General features: G+C 70.7%; 1 protein-coding gene across 1 annotated transcript in view; it reads right to left on the reverse strand.

Moving 5' to 3' along the window:
- Positions 1-909: 909 nt before the first annotated feature.
- Positions 910-18,583, reverse strand: part of ELL (elongation factor for RNA polymerase II) — a 39,847-nt gene continuing 22,173 nt past the window's right edge. The window contains exons 2-12 of the mRNA XM_070059021.1: positions 12,494-12,541; positions 9,517-9,638; positions 9,270-9,433; positions 7,861-8,135; positions 7,447-7,571; positions 4,219-4,315; positions 3,437-3,902; positions 2,552-2,630; positions 2,294-2,465; positions 2,156-2,200; positions 910-1,927 (exon numbers count right to left, since the gene is read on the reverse strand). Coding sequence (XP_069915122.1) covers positions 1,811-1,927; positions 2,156-2,200; positions 2,294-2,465; positions 2,552-2,630; positions 3,437-3,902; positions 4,219-4,315; positions 7,447-7,571; positions 7,861-8,135; positions 9,270-9,433; positions 9,517-9,638; positions 12,494-12,541 — 1,710 coding nt within the window. The 3' untranslated portion in view covers positions 910-1,810. The remainder of the gene's footprint in view (positions 1,928-2,155; positions 2,201-2,293; positions 2,466-2,551; positions 2,631-3,436; positions 3,903-4,218; positions 4,316-7,446; positions 7,572-7,860; positions 8,136-9,269; positions 9,434-9,516; positions 9,639-12,493; positions 12,542-18,583) is intronic.

The following is an 18,583-nucleotide window of genomic DNA, read 5'->3' on the forward strand; positions in this document are numbered from 1 at the left end:
GCTGGCGTCGGACCTGGGGGAAGCCTCGTGGGCCTCCGGCCCCTTCACCGGGGCAGTCTGAGGGTCCACCTGGGGACCGTGGGGCACCTGGCAGAGACCAGGGGGCTGGAGGACCCCCCACAGCTGGAGGCCACTGTGGCACCTGGGGAATGTGTGTGGGACCCAGTCCACGGGAGCCCGCGCGTGTGCACACGTGTGCATGGCTGTGCGTGTGTTGTGCGTGCTCGCACACGTGCCGGCAGCAGTGTGGTGCAGGGGCCGCCCCACAGGTTCCCGGGGTGGGTGGGCTCCTTCCATCCCTGTAGGGCCAGCGGTCAGGCGGGAGTGTGCTGCCCAGGGCGGGCCACCAGGAGCTTCGTCCAGCAGGGGGCAGGAGCGAGGTGGACAGCCAGGGTGGGCAGAGGCCCCCTGGACCTCCAGGGGGCAGGGCAGGAAGGTCAGGTGACCCAGGGCCAGCAGGCGCAGCGCCAGCCAGGGGAGGCAGCCGTGACCCCTCTCCAACCCCTCCACTTCCTGGGGCCACCTCAGAACTCCAGCCAAGGCCGCCACCAGCAGGGAGCCCCCCCACTCCGCGGGCAGTCAGCTTGCTTTTCCTCAAACATGGCCCCTCCCTCGTCCCGGGGTGGGGGCAGGGCCCCAGCTCTGCAGTGCCTGTGGGTGGCTGGGGACGCGGGAGGAGCCAGGCCCCGCTTCTACCGGCTCTGGAAGCATGGCGTCGCTCACCCACCCGCTGTGGCTCCCAGCTACCTGGCCCAATTCCCCGCGGTCCTGCGGTCCTGAGGCCCGGCCGCCCCTCCCCCTCCCGCTGGTGGGCCGGGGGATGCCCGCCCCCTCCCCGCTCGGCGCTCCCCGCGCGCCCGCCTAAGACGCACACGCACGCGCGCCAGCCAGGCAGCCCGCACTGCTGGGTTCCGTCAGTGAAATTTATTGTAGGTTGAAAAAACCCCAGCGTTCACCTGTTGTGTACAAAAGGCCTTTTAAGAAAGAATGGGGCACTGGGGGGCGCCTTCTAATCCTAATGTTTTGGCAAAAGTGAAAAATTCCTGTAAACACCAAGTGCATGGCTCCGAGGGCGCCCAGCGGCCGCCCCCGCGGGGCAGGGACGACAGAGGACACGGCCCCGCCCCGCCCCTCCCCACGGGCCGGAAGGCTGGGAAGGCTGGGCTCTCGGGGCGAGAGGAGACAGGAGCGGCCCCCTGCGGCCCAACACAGAGCATCTGTGTTTGCGTTCCGCCCTCCGCCCCAGGTCGCCGCCCCGCCGCATTCCAACACGGCTCTGCCCCAGCCGCACGGGCACGCGCGCGCACACACACACACACACACGCGCACACACACACACACACGCACGCTCGCGCACGCACACAGCCCCCGCGGCCGGGGGACACGAGGCACAGCGACAAAGCAGCAAGTGGGGCGTCCGTGGAGCCTGCGCCCCCGGGCCCCGGGGCCGGGCCTCCCTGAGTGCAAGCCCAGCAGTGGCCCTGCTGGGACGCCCCCGGGCCCCACGCGTGGACGGAGCGCGCAGCGGCGTGGAGACCGAGTGGTCCCGACAGTGCGGAGGAAGAGCAGCAGCACGGCGGGGGGGGGGGGGCGGCAGGCCCGCACGGCCGGAAGTGGAGCCGGGAGGGGGGCGCGGGGCGCGCGCCTAACACTGCGGGGCGGGCGCGGCGGCGCCCGGGGGAGGCACAGGTTTAGAAAAAGGACTCTGCTCTCTCTGTACAAAAATAGACTGGAGTCTCTGCAGCAGGCGCCGCGCGGCGGCCTCTGTATAAAACTAGAAAAGGCGGCGGGCGGGGGCCCCGCGGGCGCGCTAGGGCCAGGCCTGCAGCTGGCGCCGGTCGTAGTCGGCGATGAGCCGCTTGATGTGCGCCAGCTTGCTGTGCAGGTACTCGCAGCGCAGCTTCTCGGCGCCGTAGTTGGTGTTGGTCTGCGGGGGGGTGGGGGGGTTAGGGCGGCCGCGGGCCCTCTGCAGCCCACCGCGCCCTGCATGGGGGGAGGCTCTGCCCCACCCCCGACCTGGGGAGGACCCCCTGCCTCTGGTCAATCCCCATCCCCGGCAAGTCCTGCAGCCTGGGGGCGTGGCCTCACCCGCAGGCTCCGCCCCCGACCTGGGGAGCACCCTGAGGACCCCGCCCCGAGGCTGGCGCCCCCTCACCTTCTTGATCTTGCGGTATTCCTGCAGGATCTGCCCTCGGGTGGTCTGTGGCGAACAGGACAGAACCAGTGAGGCCGCTCAGCGCGCAGGCTCAGCACCCCCGGCGTGGCGCGGCGCGGCGCCCGCAGGAAGCCCTACCTCGTACTCCTCCGAGCCCTGCGAGAGCTGCCGGAGCTGCGCGTCGAGCTGCGTGAAGCGCCGCGTGATGCGCTCGATGCGCGCGTGCAGGTCGCGGTACTCGTTGTACTCGGCGTTGAAGTCGTTCTTGTAGCGCTGCCGCTGCTCCGACGACGAGATGGCCGCGTACTTCCTGGGGGCGGCCCAGAGGGGCGCTCAGCGCGGGGCGCCAGGGCCCGCCCCGCCGCGCCCCCCGCCCCGGCCCGCGCGGGCACTCACAGCAGGTAGTCGGGCGTCTCCGACGTGGACGTGGGCGCGGGCGCGGGCGCGCTGGCGCTGCTGCAGGTTCCGTTCAGCCCTGCAGGAGGCGACCCCACGGCCTGAGTCGGAGCCCGGGCGCCCCCCGCCGCGGGGCAGGGCCAGGGCTGCCGCCGGCAGGGGGCGCTGCTGCGGGCCGAGTCTGCACAGGGCCCGCGCAGGGCTCACTGGGCTGCAAGCGGGGACTCCGGCCTGACCCACAGCCCGCAGCGTCCCCGTCGCCCACCACACAGGACAAGGACAGCACCAGGCCCCGCCAGCCCGGTCCAGAGCGTCCCGTTCAGCCAGTGGACAGCGGTGGCCAGAGAGCAGGGTGAGGTGGCCCGGGCGCGGCCTCCCCTCCGCCTGCAGGGGCCGCAGTGGGTCCGCCTGGCTGCCAGCAAGCCCGCAGCTCCGTCTCCACACCCCTCAGCCACTGCCCAGCCTGCCCCGCACGGGGCTGCTGCCGGGCGAGGGGCGTCTCACCAGGCTTCGGAGGCTCCGGGTCGGCTGGGCTTGTGCCCGTGGGACCCCCGCCCCCCGCGCGGCCAGGGTGCTGGGGGGGGCGGAGGCAGGGCAGACTGCACCCTGAGTCTCCAGGAGCAGCAGCGCGGCCCAGCGGCTCGGGCAGGGTTCAGGTGCGGGACAGGGAGCCCCCAGCGGGCCTGCCTCTCCCAGCAGCCCCCGCCCACAGCGCCCCCTGCTGCCCACACCGCTCCCCACTGAACAGGGGCTGCTGCGCCAGCCCACGGGACCCAGGCCCTGGCTTCTCCGCGGCCCGTGAGCCCTGCACTCCCCGCGCCGGCGGGGCAGAGCCCCTGGAGACCTGGGCAAAGCGGCCCCAGCCCTGGGCCTCCCCGCACCTACCCGGGGCGGCGGGCTCGGGCTCCGGAGGCCGGGCGTGGGGCCGCTCCTCGGGCGCGCGCTCCTGCTCTTTGTGCTTCTTGGACTTCCTGCGGGACTTGCTGCGCGCGGGGCTGCCGTGGGGGCTGCCGGGCTGGGCACAGTCCGTCGGCAGGGGCAGGCCAGGGGGCGGGGGGGCTGGGGCTGCCGTCTCTCCCCGTCCACAGTCACGAGCGCCATGGCCCAGGGCGTTGCTGACATCGGCCAGGGGGTCGTGGGCCCTGGGGGGCTGCAGCCGTGGGGGCAGGTGGGCGCTGGAGCTCAGGGTGTCGGTGCCGGCTGGCGGCCCGGGGGTGGGCAGCAGGGCCTCCCGGCCGTCTGGCGCACTTGGCTTCCCATTGACGGCAGGCTGGGCTCTCTGGGTGAAGTGAGATATCCTGGGCTTCTTGCTGGCCAGGGGGTCGATGAAATCAGGGGGCTGCGGCCGTTTCTGCGAGGGAGCGGGGTCGGCGTCAGAGGGCGCTGGACTCCCGTGCCCCAAACCCTGAGCAGCCTCCGTGTCTGCCTGCGCGGCCTACGCCGGCCACACGGGGGCGCCCAGACACCGGCCGGGCGCAGGGAAGGGTAACGGTCGCGTCCCGGGCCAGCTCAGGTCTCCGTGCCGAGCGTGTTCCTGGACAGCACAGATGGTCGGTGGCACAGGGACACGGGGTGACGCCTGAGCCAGGGCTCGGCCCTGCTCGGGGGGGAGGGGGACAGGTGCTGGGCGGCCCCGACTCCCCCCCCCCGCAAGCCGCCCCTGCTACCTGAGGGGGTGAGGCCGAGCTGCCGGGCTCACGGGGAGGGCTGGAGGCTGCAGAGTCGCCGGGGAGGCCGCTGGTGCCATGCGGCTGGCACAGCTTCCTACGGAGAAGCGGGGCAGGGGCGGGTCAGGAGTCCCGGGCAGTGCCCACGGGTCCACCACGCACACCCACGGGGTCCACCCACAAGGGAGCCCCCGCCCCGCCCAGGGGCCTTCCGTGCGCGCCCAGATGCCCGCCACCATGGAGACAGGGACACAGCACGGGGACTGCTCGGGCCGAGGCCAGCACTGCTCCCTGTGGAATCTCAAAACACAGACGAGCACCAGACCCCTGGCCAGGCACAGCCCGGAGGTGGCAGGGCGGCGGCCCCACCGTGCACCTGGCCCCTTGGCCGACCCCTGGAGCCCTGTGCGTCACTACGGAGCAGCCTCCAGCCTGTGACGGCCAGAGCACTGGCCACGGGGCCTGAGGGTGAGGAGGGCCGCAGGGGCGGGGCGGGGTGGGGTGGGGCTGCTGTCGCCACGGAGACACGCGCCCAGTGAGACAGGAAGCCAAGGGCGCCGCTGTGTCCCGGCTCCTCTGGCGCCCAGGGAGACAGCCGGAAGGGGCAGAGAGCGCACGCCTGAGCGGTGACCGCCACACAGGGCCTCCGGGCACCCAGCGGGGACCTCCGCGGAGGGGCGTCCTGCCAGGCTGCCTCCCAGCTCCGGCCACACCTGTGGCTGCCAGGCCAGGCACGGCCGGCGGCAGGCCCCGGGGGCAGCAGCGGTGCCTGGGCGGCTGGGCCCCTGCCACGTGGGGGGCCCAGGCTGAGTGGCAGCCCCTGCTTCAGCCCGGCCCAACCCTGGGCATCGTGGAGCTGGGCAGTGTGCACCGGTCACTCTGCCTCTCAGATACGCAGAGGAGGGGGCAGGGAGGGCCAGTGGCTGTGCCGCCCGTGGGCTTGTCCAGGGCCGACACGCGCACGGGGAGTCGCTGGCGTCGGCGGTCAGGGAAGGGGACGGGGACGGCCACACGCGGGGCAGCGGCAGGGGGCGGGCCGAGGGCGGGGCTCCAGCTGCCCCCATCTCACTCCACAGCGCCTGCGCCGAGGCCCCGCCTGCGGCTCAGGTACTTGGGTCTCTCCCACTCAGGCATCCCCTCAGCAGCCGAGCCAGGATGGGCAGCTGTCCAGCCCGGGGGTCGGTCTCTCGTCCACCCAACCCCGGCGAGCAGAGGCTGCGTCTGAACGGATAAGGGGCAATGGGCACTCCACGTCGGCGAGAAGCAGGTCACACACGCTGCGCCCCGGCACGCTCACGCACGCACACGCCACGCTCACGCCACGCTCCCGCACGCACACGCCACGCTCCCGCACGCACACGCCACGCTCCTGGCAGCCAAGACTCGAGAGGCGCCCCAAGTGCGCCAGCTCATGAGAGGATCGCACGCTGTGAGGGCTGGCACCTGTCACCACACAGATGAACTCGAACCCGACGCCAGCTGCCGAAGCCACACGGCTGGGGCCGGCGCTGTGGCGGAGCGGGCAAAGCCGCTGCCTGTGACGTGGGCATCCCACATGGGCGCCGTCTCGAGTCCCGGCTGCTCTACTTTAGCTCCCTGCTAGTGGCCGGCACGGCCCCAGGGCCTGCTCGCCCGCACCCACACGGGAGACCCACGGGGAGACCCACGAGGAGCCCCTGGCTTTGGCCTGGCCCAGCCCTGGTCGCTACAGCCACCTGGGGAGTGAACCAGCAGATGGAAGTGCTCGCTCTCTCTCTCTCTCTGATTCTTCCAAATCAATCTTTTTTTTTTTTTTTTTTTTTTTTAAATAAAAGGGGGGGGTGTGTTCTGGCGCAGTGGGTAAAGCCGCCGCCCGGCTGCTCCACTTCCGACCCAGCTGCCTGCTAATGGCCTGGGAAAGCAGCTGAAGATGGCCCACGTGTCCAGGCCCTGCACCCCCGCGGAAGACCGGGAAGAAGCTCCAGGCTCCTAGTTTTGGGTGGCCCAGTGCTGGCCGCCTGGGGAGGGAACCAGCGACGGAGACCTCTCCCCTCCAACTCTTTCAATACCAAGAAACAAACAAGCCGCACAGGAAGCAACTCCGCGTGGCGATGTCCAGAGCGAGTGGGGCGGTGGCTGTGGGCGGGGCGAGAATGTTCTGGAAGGAGACAGGTGTGCCGTGTCTGCACTCGCTGTTCACTTCCGCGTTGTTTTTATTATTGAGAGAGGGAGAGGGAGAGGGCGAGGGGAGAGATCTCCCATCTGCTGCTTTGTCCTCCAAATGCCAGGGATGGACCGGCGGCGGCCGGAAGCCGAATCCCGCCCTCCCCGTGGGAGGAGGCCCTGGCACTTGGGCCGCACTGCTGCCTCCCAGGGTGCGCGCAAGCAGGACGCTGGGGCCAGGAGCCGAGCTGGAGTGGGGCCCAGGGCTCTGAACTGGCGCCGAACCACCAGGCCGGACACCACTGCTGCTCCCGTTTCCACGTGCCCCGAGAGCAGCCGGCCGGGGCCGCCGCTTCCCCGACGTGAGGGCACGCGGGAGACCCGGGGCCACCAGGAGTGACCGTGCGGCGCAGAGGACGGCGGGCCCGGGACACACGGCAGCGCTAAGGGGCACTGGGGACGGGTGGACGAGGGGCTTCCGGCCCACCCGAGCCCTCCTGGCTGCTCACGGCCGCGGCCAGCTGGGCGAGAGGTGGGGGCACGGCGGCCTCCCGGCCAGAGCTCTCTCAGGAGTGGGGTCCCCTCGGCCCCTGTGAGTCCCAGGGCAGGGTGAGGGGTGGCTCGGGCGGCAGAGTCAGGTCTCCTGAGGACCCTCAGGACGGCGACGACAGGAGACACCAACAGCACAGCTGTGTGCGGCGCCAAGTGCCCAGCGGGGCGGCACCTGCAGGGGGCGGGGGTGCTGGCCCGTACCCAGCTCATCCTGCCCAGGCCGACGGAAACCCCGAAGGCCCCGGGTTTCACACGAGGGACCCCGCCCCGCCCTGCTTTCCAGATGCACCTCTGCTTCACAGCCGAACCCCCAAACCACCGCCGCCCCTCGCAGCGCGGCCCTGAGTGCCCACCCGGAACCCACGGTGAGGGGGCCATGCCGGACCACTCCTGCTCGGGCCCCGGGCCCCTGGGAGGTGACGCGGTAACTACCATGGCCTCGCAACACCCGAGGGAGCTGTGCTAACCCGTGCCCCGCCCTGCCCGCCCCTGGGTGCCCCCCCTCCCCGCCCGCCCCCGCGCCGCCAGCGTTACCGGAGCAGCACGCGCTTCAGCAGCTGCTGGTCCCCCTCCGAGTAGCCGGGCCAGTCCTTCTGCACGTCCTGGTACATGCAGTCCCGCAGCGTGCACGTACCGTCCTTGGCACTCACGTTGGCCACCTGCGGGACAGAAGCAGCCGTCACGCGCGGGGAGCCCAGGACAAGCGCGCGCACACACAGGCGAGGCTGAGACAGGACGCCTGCCCTGTCCCCTGCACGCACACAGAGCTCCCCGAGGCCCTGCCCGCCCGGCCCTGCGCGCGCGCCCCATCCCTGCCGGCCTCAAGGGGTTCAGAGGAAGTCTGGGTGGCACTCCGCGGCGGCCGGCCAGGAGCACACGGGACGCCCCTGCCGCGCCGCGGGCCCTGTGAGGAGCAGGGGCTCCTGGGGTCTACTCCCGCCGGCGCACCTGCTGCAAGAGGCCGTCCAGCGCGTCCTTGTCCGCCTGCGCCAGCCCGTCCTTCTGCAGCCGCAGCAGCAGCTCTGCCTTCCGGTAGGGCCGCAGCGCCAGCAGGTGCAGCACCCGATCCCGGAAGGGCCTCTGGGCCACCCCGCCGGCCCCGCTCACGCCGCTGCCGCCGCTCTTCCTGATGGCGCTCGCCAGGTTGATGGGGGTCGCCCGCTTCCGGGAGGGCACGGCGTCCGTCGCCCCCGGGGCTGGTTTCCGAAACTGTACCTTCTTGCCTGCAAGGAGAGCCCAGGCGCTAGGGGCCGGCCGCAGCGGGAGCCTGGGCTGGGGCGGGGGTCCAGGGCCCCGCCCCCGCCAGGCAAAGGCGGCGCTACGGGCGGCCGAGAGCGCCACCTGCTGCCCACGGCCTGTACCTGGCACCGGCCCGTAACGGGCTCCTACCCGGCAGCCCAGATCCCATGAGCCCTCTGGATGTGACAGTGGGGGTGCCTGAGCCACACGGCCCCCAGGTCTCGTAGGTCTGCGTGGACATACGCATGCTTGAGGAGGGCAGAGCGAGAGCGAGATCGATTTTCCACTCGCTGCTTCGGTCCCCAAACGGCTGCAACAGCCAGGAGCCGGGAGCCAGGAGCCACAGCCGGGTCTCCACGTGGGTGCGGGCCCAAGCGCTTGGAGCGTCTTCTATGTCCCAGGCCACAGCGGATGGCCGGGACGCCGGCACGGCGAGCAGCGGCTTAACCGGCGCGCCACAACGCCGGCCCTGGCTTCGGGGTCTTCGGCCCCCCCACTCTCCCGGGCGGAACAGTGAGACAAGTGTCGCACCAGGGCTCCGGCCAAAGCGCCTGCACACCTGCTGACGCGGACGTGGGCCCAGCCCTGCTCAGGAACCACCCGCTGCCCAGCGAGCAGCAGTCACGTGCGTCCTGGGGGTGGGGGGCGGGATCGGAAATCTTGCCTTTTCTTTAAAAAGAAAAAACCTCGAGGCCAGTCCTGTGGTGCTGGGGCGGCCACGGCCTCCGGTGCTGGCATCCCACAGGAGTGCCAATCGGAGTGCTGGCGGCTCCACATCTGAGCCCGCCCCCTGCTGACGCCAAGGGAAAGCAGCAGACGGCAGCCCGAGCGCCTGGAGACCCGGATGGAGCTGCCGGCTCCCGGCTTCGGCCTGGCCCAGCCCCGGACGCCGTGGCTGTGCCGAGAGTCACCCAGCGGATGGAAGACCTCTCTCGCTCTAACTCTGCCTTCTAAATAAACACATCTTTTTAGAAAGAACAGAACAAGAAACCACCGAGCGCTGGCCTGCTCCTCCCTGGGCGCCTCTCAGGCCTGCTGCCCCCCCGCCCACGCCGCCCGTCTGCAGCCCGCGCAGGGCCCAGGCAGCCCCCGCCCCCAGCCCACGGCCGGCTGCTCACCCAGGTAGCGGCCTCCGGGCTTGATGACGATGGCGCTGCGGCTGCGCGTCTCCTCCTCGGCCTGCGCCATGCTCTGCCGCGCCTTCTGGTAGGAGTCGTCCGTGGCGCACACGGTGACCTTGTCCTGGATGCTGCCCAGGCAGTCCAGGTGCACGCCCCCATGGCTGCGGGGGGCCGGGCAGGGCTCAGCTCCGGCAGCCGGGGAGCCCCGGCCCGGCCCCGCCCCGCCCGCCGGCCGCGGCCTCACCTGGACACGTACTGCTGGACGCAGTCGAAGCTGCCCTGGGGGCTGTCGCGGCCGATGTGGGAGAGGTAGAAGGAGAAGGTGCGCACCTCGGCGGGGCAGTCGGGCTGCGGGATGCAGATGTGCTGCGGGCGGGGGCGGGGGCGTCAAGAGGGGGCCCGAGCTGCGGCGCCCGCCCTCCACACACCCCGGCCTCAGCGAGGCGCGGCGGGGGGGGGGGGGGTTCCCGGGCCGAGGACCCAGCACTGCCTGCAGGCAGGGACCCCGCCCAACTCCGGACCCTGGGGAAGGGCTCATCTCGCCCTACGGAGCAGCAGACGGCCAGTGCCGGCCCCACAAGCACGCGTGACCCCGGTCTTGGGCAGCGCTCCCAGGAGGCCCCCCATCCCCCCCCCCCCCCAGCCAGGGCCTCAGGACACAGGCCGAGGGGCAGGCCGAGCCAGCCTCCACGCCCCGGGACCCGCAGGGAGGGCCCCGGGCTGGCGTCCACCGCACCAGTGCCAGGCAGACACAAGCATGCGCCTGGATCAGGCTTGGAGAGGAAGGAGCCCGCACACCCCAGCTGCCTCTGCGGACTCGCACACGCACGTGCAAACACACATGTGCGTTCACCCCCAGCTCCGCCAGCACTGACTTGTCAGCGGCAGAAGCGCCCGGGAGCAGGCCACACGCCGCGGGGCGTCCGCGGTGAGCCTGTGCCCACGGAGGGCCGGCCCAGGAGGCAGCCGGCGAGCGAGGCCCAAGGCCCGGCTGTCGTGGCTCCGCCCCAGCTCTGGCTGCCGTGGGCCGCTCACGCCCTGCCGAGTGACCCCGCGCGCCCTCACGTGCGGCCAGCTCCGAGGCGGGCCCGCGCCCCCCGGGGACGGCCAGGCCCTGCACACAGGGGCCCACCCAACCGCACGCCGGGGACCCAGGAACACGTGGGCCGATGCTCAGGAGGGGAGACACAGGGCTGGGCGGTTCCGTGTCCAGGCGGGCACCGCGGGGTCTCTGCCCCAGCCCAGCAAGGCAGGGTCTGCAGCCGGGGGTGTGGAGTCCTCGGAGGAGCCGGCTGTTTCGTGCCGGGTCCTGGAGCAGCAGGGAAGCAGCCGGGCTCCGGCAGTGCACGCACTGGGCCCTGTGCCTGCGCCTGGGGTCTGGGTCGGCGCCCACAGGCAGCCCCTACACAGGGGATGAGGTCTCGGCTGCCCGAGGGGGCTGCGCGTGGGCCCTAACGACCCTCATTCAAGGCACCCACGTGGCCCCGGGAGGCCAAGCGTGGTCCCTCTGGGCACGTATGATGCCACCCGACCCCAGGCTAGGGCGGCCAGAGCACAGACTCACAGCAGAACCCACGGGCCCTCTGTGCCTCTGACCTGGCCACCAGAGGGCGCTGGGCCTGCAGCTGGGCCCCGCCAGGGCCGGTGAGTCCGTCCCACACTGGGGAGCTGCCCTCCACGCACAGCACAGCGTGTGCAGCAGCCACATTCAGACATTCAGAGCCCGCAGGCGCCTGGGAGAACATGCCCCCCCCCCTGCTGCCCGCTAGGGGGCGCTCGCTCTCCCAGCAGCCACCTCCACTTCCAGGTCCGGGAGGGGCTCCCGGCCCCACTCCTCCTGTAACTGTCCCGTTACAATGTGGCAGTGGGCACCCCTCCCCCGCAGCCGCCCTGAAACCCACCCCCACCTGCAAGGGCGCAGGACCGGAAGCAGCTTCCTTCCCCTGCTCCCAGCCGCCCAGCTGGGTCAAGGGTTTGGGGGTGGGGGCGGGGCCAGCCTGGGTTCCTTTTCCCTTGGGAAGTGGGTTCCAAACTTCTGGGGGACCCCCAGAAAGCACGGGGGCGCCCGCTGTCTGTGCTCGGGTTCATACGTGTTCCCCGACAGCCGCTCTGGCCGCCCTAGCCTGGGGTCGGGGTGGCATCATACGTGCCCAGAGGGACCACACTGGGCCTCCCAGGGCCACTGTCCCTGGAGAGGAGGTGGCCAAGGTCTCCAAACCTACACAGGGCCCCGAACGCTGGCTCGGCACCGCCTGCGGTCACAGGGCGGCTGCCGGGGGGGGGCACCACCGGGGACAGCAGGACTGGCCTTGTGCCCTCCCCGCCTCACAGAGGGGGCTGAGCAGTCTGCAGGAGAGCCCGAAGACCCCCGGGGAGGGGCGAGCTCCCAGTGGGAGGACAGCGTGCAGCGGCGACGGAGGGGGATGGCCACGGGCACAGCACTGGCCTGGCCGCGTCCAGGGGCACGCACACCTCCGGGGCACCTCTAGTTACCCCGAGGGAAGGGCTTCGCCCCACAGCCGAGCAGGGAGTCCCCAGCCCCGACCACACGGCAGGGGTCAGGGCCCGGGGTGGCCCAGCTCTCCCCGCCCCCAACGCCACCCGCACAGGCTCAGGCCGCACGGCGCGGCAGGCGGCCCAGGGTCCCAGGGCGTCAAGGGGCACTGAGAGACCGCTCTGGCAGCACCCCCGCCCCCGCCCAGCACTGACCTCTGACCCCAACCCCTGGGGGAATGTCTGGGGTGGAGGGAGGAGCCAGAGAGGAGGGGCCCTGTGCAAAATTGCACTGCAGCCGAGGTCCACAGCACAGCCCGGGCTTAAGTGAAGAGGCCCCTCGACGGCCGGGCGGCCCTGTCCATCCAGCCAGAAGCCCTAACGGGACGCTGAGGGGCAAGGGGGCCTGGGGACTGGCGCGCCAGCTCCTGCCCGGAGAGGGAGGACTCGCAGCCTCTGCCTGCAGACGGGGGACAGACATCCGCGCGCATACACGTGCAGACATCAGCACACATACGTGAACACACACGCATACATGCACGTGCACACAGAGATGCACACACGAGCACACACGCACACACATAAGCACACGTGTACACGCACACGTACACACGCCAGACGGTGACATCCACCCCTGCCCTCCACTGCCCGGAGACTGACAGCCACACCATCGCTGCCATCTTCAGGCCCGGGCCTGTGTGGACCCAGGGCCACGACGAGAGACTCACCCCCTGGCTTCCTTGGAATCGGATGGACGGCCCCAGCGAGACGGAGTCCTGCAGGGAAGAGGAGGAGGGGCGTCAACCAAGACCCTGCAGGCGGGGGGCTCGGGCACTGCCCGCGCTCACACTGGGTGGCACGGGAGCCCCTGCGACGTTGTGCCGTGGGCCCTGGGGCCCAGACCCCTGCGTGCCACAGCCCGGCTGACACGAGCACCTCGCCTGCTGTCCACACTCGTCCCGGGGCGGGGCTACAACGGGACAGGACCCAGGGGGCGCCCCGAGGGTCACTGGCACTCGCTGCCTCCTCGGCTGCTGCTCCCAGCGCGTGCAGAGGGCAAGGGCAGAGAGGCCCCGGAGCCCACTGTCACCCGCGGGGCTGCCGGCAGGGCCACCCCCTCGCGACCCGTCAGGCCCAGCCCCCTCGTCAACAGCGAGTGCCACACACGAGGGAGACAGCCGCACGCCCCCGGCCAGCCGACGCGGAGACCAGCACCCTTTGGTAACACCACGTGAGCCGGTGTCGCCCAGCCGAGTCCCGGGGCCGCCCAGCCGAGTCCCGGGGCCGAGGCCCGCAGCTGTGTCACCACGGGACGTGGCGCAGCGGCTGAGCACCCAGGCGCCTGCTGTGAGCTGCCCCCAGCGCTGTGCGCCCGCTCGCTCTAGGGGGAGCAGACGCTCTGCGGAGCCTGGCTCGGAGCGGCCCGCGCGTGTCCACGCACCTGTCGCTAACGCCCACCTGCGAGGCCCGGGAACACCAACACACCACTGCGAAACTGGTACAGGAGGTTTAAGGAAAATGAACTCAGGAGGATTCTAGAATGTACCGAAATGCGTCGCCTGTGGCCAACATCCACCAGGCACCTGCTGTGGGGCGCTCTGCCATCACAACGCAAGGTTTGTATCCTGGGGAACAACAAGTCCTCAGGGGTCACCGAGGAGTCGCTGTCCGGCAGCCCTGACTCACGACACAGCCGCCTCACCGCCGGAAGCTGGAAGGAGGTCAGAGTGCAGCCCCAGCGCCGCGGGGCCTGCAGCTCCACGCGGAAGCCAGGCGCTGTCTGGCGGCTGCGTGTGGGACTCCAGCCCCGACTCGGGCCTGTCGCCCCAGCCGCCGCACGCCGGGCAGCACAGGGAGCCCTGTGGGGGCGATGCAGGAGCAGCCGAAAGCCCAGGGACCCCTGGAGGAACAGTGGGCGCCCCTGGACCTGCCTCAGGCTACATGCCATCACTCACAACAGCCTCAGAGGACGTGGCCCAGCTGGCCAAGCCTGGTGGCACACAGCCAGGCCTGGCCTTGGTGCCGGCCCCCGGCCGGGGCAGACAGATGGGGAAGTGGCCATATGCTGAACCCTCCCCTGGCCTTGACCCTGCGGGTGCCCACAGTCAGGGCTGTGGTTTGGGAGCATATGCGCCCCCTGCTGGCGACCCCAGAGCAGGGGCCAAGCACATCCACACACAGGTTTTCAACAAGGGCAGTCAGTGCCTGGTGCCGTCTGGAGACCCTGACACCCAGCTCACGCCCAGAGGAGCCTTGGGACCGTGGGCTGGGAGGGGAGGCTACGTGGTCTGGGACACGTGGAGAGAGGTGGGGGGGGGCAGAGGGAGTGCTCCAGGACACCCCATGAGGTAGGGCCCCCCAGCTCAGGACACGCTGGGGCAGCCTGCCCAGGGGAGGGCGCTGCGGCCCAGACACACAGAGGAACACACCAGCCAGCAGGTAAAGGCGTCAATAACACAGCCGCAACCGACCAAGCTGCCTGCCAGGGCCAGAACGCAGGCCAGCCCGGGGCCCGTGACATCACCACAGTCCCAGGACCCGGGCCCCAACCCAGGGAGAACCAGACACGGGCTGGCCCGGGGCCCGTGATACCACCACAGCCCCAGGACCGGGAAGAACCAGTCAAGAGGGGAGCCCAGAAAGGCGCGGTGGCAGGACCAACACACTGGGCTCGGTCAACTTGGAGGGCGGCGGGGCCAGGAGCGAGGCAGGCAGCGTGGCGGGGGCGGGGCTGAGTGCAGACGGCAGAGGGCCAGTGGGAACCTGGGGACAGGGCCACACGGGCCCCCAGGGGACCTCCCGGAAGGGCCGGAGCAGCGGAAGACCCGGGGGCTGGCATACGTATGCCCGCTGAGTCCCGAGCGCAGGCACAGGCTCCGAGGTCTGCCCCGGCGCTCGCCCCAGAACACGCACCGTGAACCTCTGGAGGCGGGCATTCGGCCCGGTGGTTAAAACACCCGGCTCCCACTCCCCAATCGGCTCAGCGCCAGCGCCTCACCCCGGCCTCCTGCTCACGTGCACCCCGGGAGACAGCAGCGACGGCCCCCACGCGGGTTCCAGACATTCCCTGAGCTCCCGGCCGCGGCGGGCCTCTCACACAGCAGACGGGAGCCGCCTCGCCCATCGTTTCTTCTAAAGACCCCGAGGAAGCTCCCGGCTCCAGCCTGGCCCACTCCCAGTCGTGCGGGCTCCGGGGAGGGAACCGGAGGATGAAGACCTCTCTCTCTGTCTCGGTAACCCTCCCTTTCACATAATAAATGAATCTTTAAAACAAACCAAAAAAAGACAGCGTATGCCTATCAGCACAGCGCTGACAGAGGCCCCGGGGCCCAGGAGCAGGGCCAAGAAACTGGCCAGGGGCAGGGCGGCGGCTTCCCCGGCTGGCGCATGTGCAGGCATGCGTACAGAGGCCGAGGACGTGGGGCAGCGGGGTAGGCTGCCACCCGCGACGCCAGCGTTCCGTACCCGAGTGCCAGTTCTGGTCCCGGCTGCTCCGCTTCCGGCCCAGCTCCCCGCCAGTGCACCTGGGAAGGCAGTGGAAGGCGGCCCGCGTCCCTGGGGTCCTGCCGCCCGCGTGGGAGGCCCCGATGCTGTCCTCGGCTCCCAGCTTCAGCCTGGCCCAGCCATTCGGGAAGTGACCCAGCGGATGGAAGCGCTCTCTCCCTGTCACTCTGCTTCTTCAATAAATCTCTCTCCAGGTTCCATTTCTGTTCAGAGCCTTCAATAACAGATTGGCCCCGAAAACGCAGAACTGGGCGGGCAGGCGCTAGCACAGCGGAGGGCAGGGCCACGTCCCGGGACGTCCACGGGGGGACGAGCAGTCACCCTGCAGGCCCTCCTGGCCTGGCCCTGGCTGCCCCCTCCACCTTGCCCCCGGGTTGGGGAGCCCTGGGCTGTAGGCGGTGTCGCCGGGAGACTTATGTCACACGACACCCGTCCAGGACGGGCACTGCTGCTCCTGCTTCAGGCCGCCCCCCCAGCCCGGCCCCCGCAGGACACCATCCCCGGGAACCCTCATGGCAGAACTCCGCCCACACTGCCCACGCTCCAAGTGCTGCCCCTTAGGGACAGACCCGGTGGCCCCTCAGGCAGCTCCCGGGCAGGTGGGTGCTGCAGAGGAGGAGCCGCGGGGACCAGGCCAAGGGCAGTCGGGTCTCTCCCCAGAAGAGCCAGCGGCCTTGGGGCTGGAGCCACAGGAAGCGGCTTGTGACGTCCACCTCCAGGCCCTGGCAGCTTACGGGGGGGGGGGGGGGGCAGGGCTCCGTTACACAGGTCCTCAGCCCAGGGGCCCTGGCCTGTCACAGGGGTGGGGCGCTGCTGGCATCTGGTGGCTGCAGCCGCAGGACAGCCCCCGGCAGTGGCCGAGAAGCCCCGGGGCCGACCCCGTCTAGGGGAGCCATGCCACGGAGGGGAGAGGCCCCAGGGCCGGAGATGCGGGCCGAGGGGCCCGGGGCTGGGCGTGCAGACTGCCACGGCGGGTCTGAAAGCGCCGGTCCGACACTCAGATGGTCACTGGGGAGCCAGGGGGCCGAGAAGGGATCTGGGCTTGTACAGATGCTCCCGCAGACACAGACAGACCGGTGAGGGGGCGAGGGGAGGGGGAGGTGCGGCCGGGTGCCCGGGGGCAGCGTGTCCACCGGCCGCGGCTGCGCCCCTCCCCCGCACGGCGCTGCCTGCTGCCTGGCCGGCCGAGGGGCGGCGAGGTCCTGGCGGGGCCCTCCTGGCAAGGGGCACTCCTTTCCAGTAAGCGGCTCGCGATTGGGAAACGCCTTTCAGGAACCCTCGCCTCCTGGCAGGCTGCGCGGCGAGCGTGAGCCGCTCCGCGGACCGCCGGTGGTGGAGGTCGGCCCAGCGCCCTCAGCCGGCTCCGGGCCGAGCTGGGGGGCCTGGACGGACCCACGCGGCTGCTGCTGGTCAGGGCGCGGGCCCGGCAGGCAGAGCTGCACAGGAAGCTCTGCGCCAAGCCCCTCCCACACCGAGGACTGGAGCCCTCCCTGCCCGGGCCTCCTGCAGGCTCCGATCTGCATCCAGCCCCGTGGGTCTGCCTCTTGCAGCAGTCCTACCAACACCATCTGCGCATCCCCGGGCTGCCCGAACCCACAGGCCACAGCCCCACGGACCAGCGTCCCCCGGGGGCCCCTCCTTACGGAGGCTGGGGGGGGCTCCTTGCCCCTCCCATTCGCTGATGGCTCCCTGCGTGGTGCGCCACGCTAAGGCCTCCTCTGGCCACACGGCCGCCTCTCCCCTAAGGACTTCCCGCCCAGATAGCTCAGGGCGCCCCCATCTCCAGTTCCTGAACTCAGAGGCAGCCATGTCCCCTCTGGGACACCCGCATCCAGCATCCGAGTGCCCGGGTTCGAGTCCTGGCCCCACTCCCGCTTCCTCCAGGCAGGAGGCCCGGATGGAGCTCCCAGCTGCTGGCATCGGCCTGGCCCAGTCCTGACTGCTGCAGGCACTTAGGGAGTGACACAACGCGCGGGGGAGGTATCTCTCTCTCTAACGACACACAACCTGCACATCTGTAAGGTCCTTCACCTAATGCCTCTGTAAGTCAGTCCCTTCTCCACACGAGGTCACCGGGCCCCGAGGGACCACGCGACGGAGCAGGCTGCCGGACAGGTCCCTCCAGGTCGCTGCCTCCAGAGCCCGCCCCTCCTGTGTGTCCCTTCACTGCCCAGCTACAGGACAGTGGCCATCTCCAGCTCGGAGGCCAGCAAGTGCAGCTGCGTGGCCGGTCGCCACCTGGGAGCTCCGGCGCGCCCACCAGCCGGTCACGCGGCAGGTGTGTGCCCCACGTCGCCCTGGGCCGGCAGGAGTGCTGTGCCACTTTGTGTTCAGCGGCCTGGCTGCAGGTGCGCAGGGCCAGCCACGCCGGTCCCAGTCTGCGTCTCCCCCAGCTGCGGCCCCCGGCGCCCTCTCGGGTCAACCCTCACTGCTACAACGCCCTTGGCGATGCTGTCCCGTCATCCGGGTCATCTTACGACGAGCTGTGAGCATTCCCTACACGCTCTGGACGCAAGAGTTCCGCCAGAGGAGTTTTTCAAAGATGCTGTCCCAGGAACACTGTCTTTCAAAAAGCAGAACCTGACTGTACAGTGGCATGTGTCCCTCTGAAAGCCGGGGTGACCGAGGTCGTCCGCTCACCGGCCAGTGCACAAGGCCCACAGCGGACGGGGCTGAGCGAAGCTGGAGCCAGGAGCTCCGTGCAGTCTCCACGCGGGAGGCGGGGACTAGCACTCCCGGGTGCGTCAGCGGGGAGCTGGCTGGCTGGCGAACAGCAGTGGGACTTGAGCCCGGGCGCCCCACTCCGCAGGCAGGCACCCCAGATGGCGCTCTAACCTGTCATGCCACGAGGCCCGCCCCCAGGATTCTCTAAGTGGAACTCACCAATCTTTCCTGTACAGGTATCATTTTATATCTTGTGCAGATATTTTCAAAGCCAGTGTCTCCACTTCACGGAAATCCTCTCCTATTCTCAGGGCAGCGTGCCGCCCCTCCCACCAAAGGGCCCCTCGGGCGCCTGTGTGCGCACGGCCCCAGGCACGGTGAGTGGACAGCTGGCCTTTGCTGCCTGGGAGGCCCTCCGGACACTGGCCACTCCTGGGTCACACTGGGTGGGGACAGCAAGGACCCACCGGACACAGGACCTGCAGCCCACTCCAATGCGGCAAAACCTTGGGTGGCTGGCACGCATGCCCCGCTGTGCAGGTACCAGGGCGGCAGCGGGCACGACCAGGAAGACGAGGCGCCAGGAGAGGGCAGGGCCAGGGTGCCCACCCTGCCATCAGACCCGATCCCAGCCGTACAGGAAGCCACCC

Source organism: Oryctolagus cuniculus, chromosome 16 (genome assembly GCF_964237555.1).
Source record: "Oryctolagus cuniculus chromosome 16, mOryCun1.1, whole genome shotgun sequence".
Lineage (NCBI taxonomy): Eukaryota > Metazoa > Chordata > Mammalia > Lagomorpha > Leporidae > Oryctolagus > Oryctolagus cuniculus.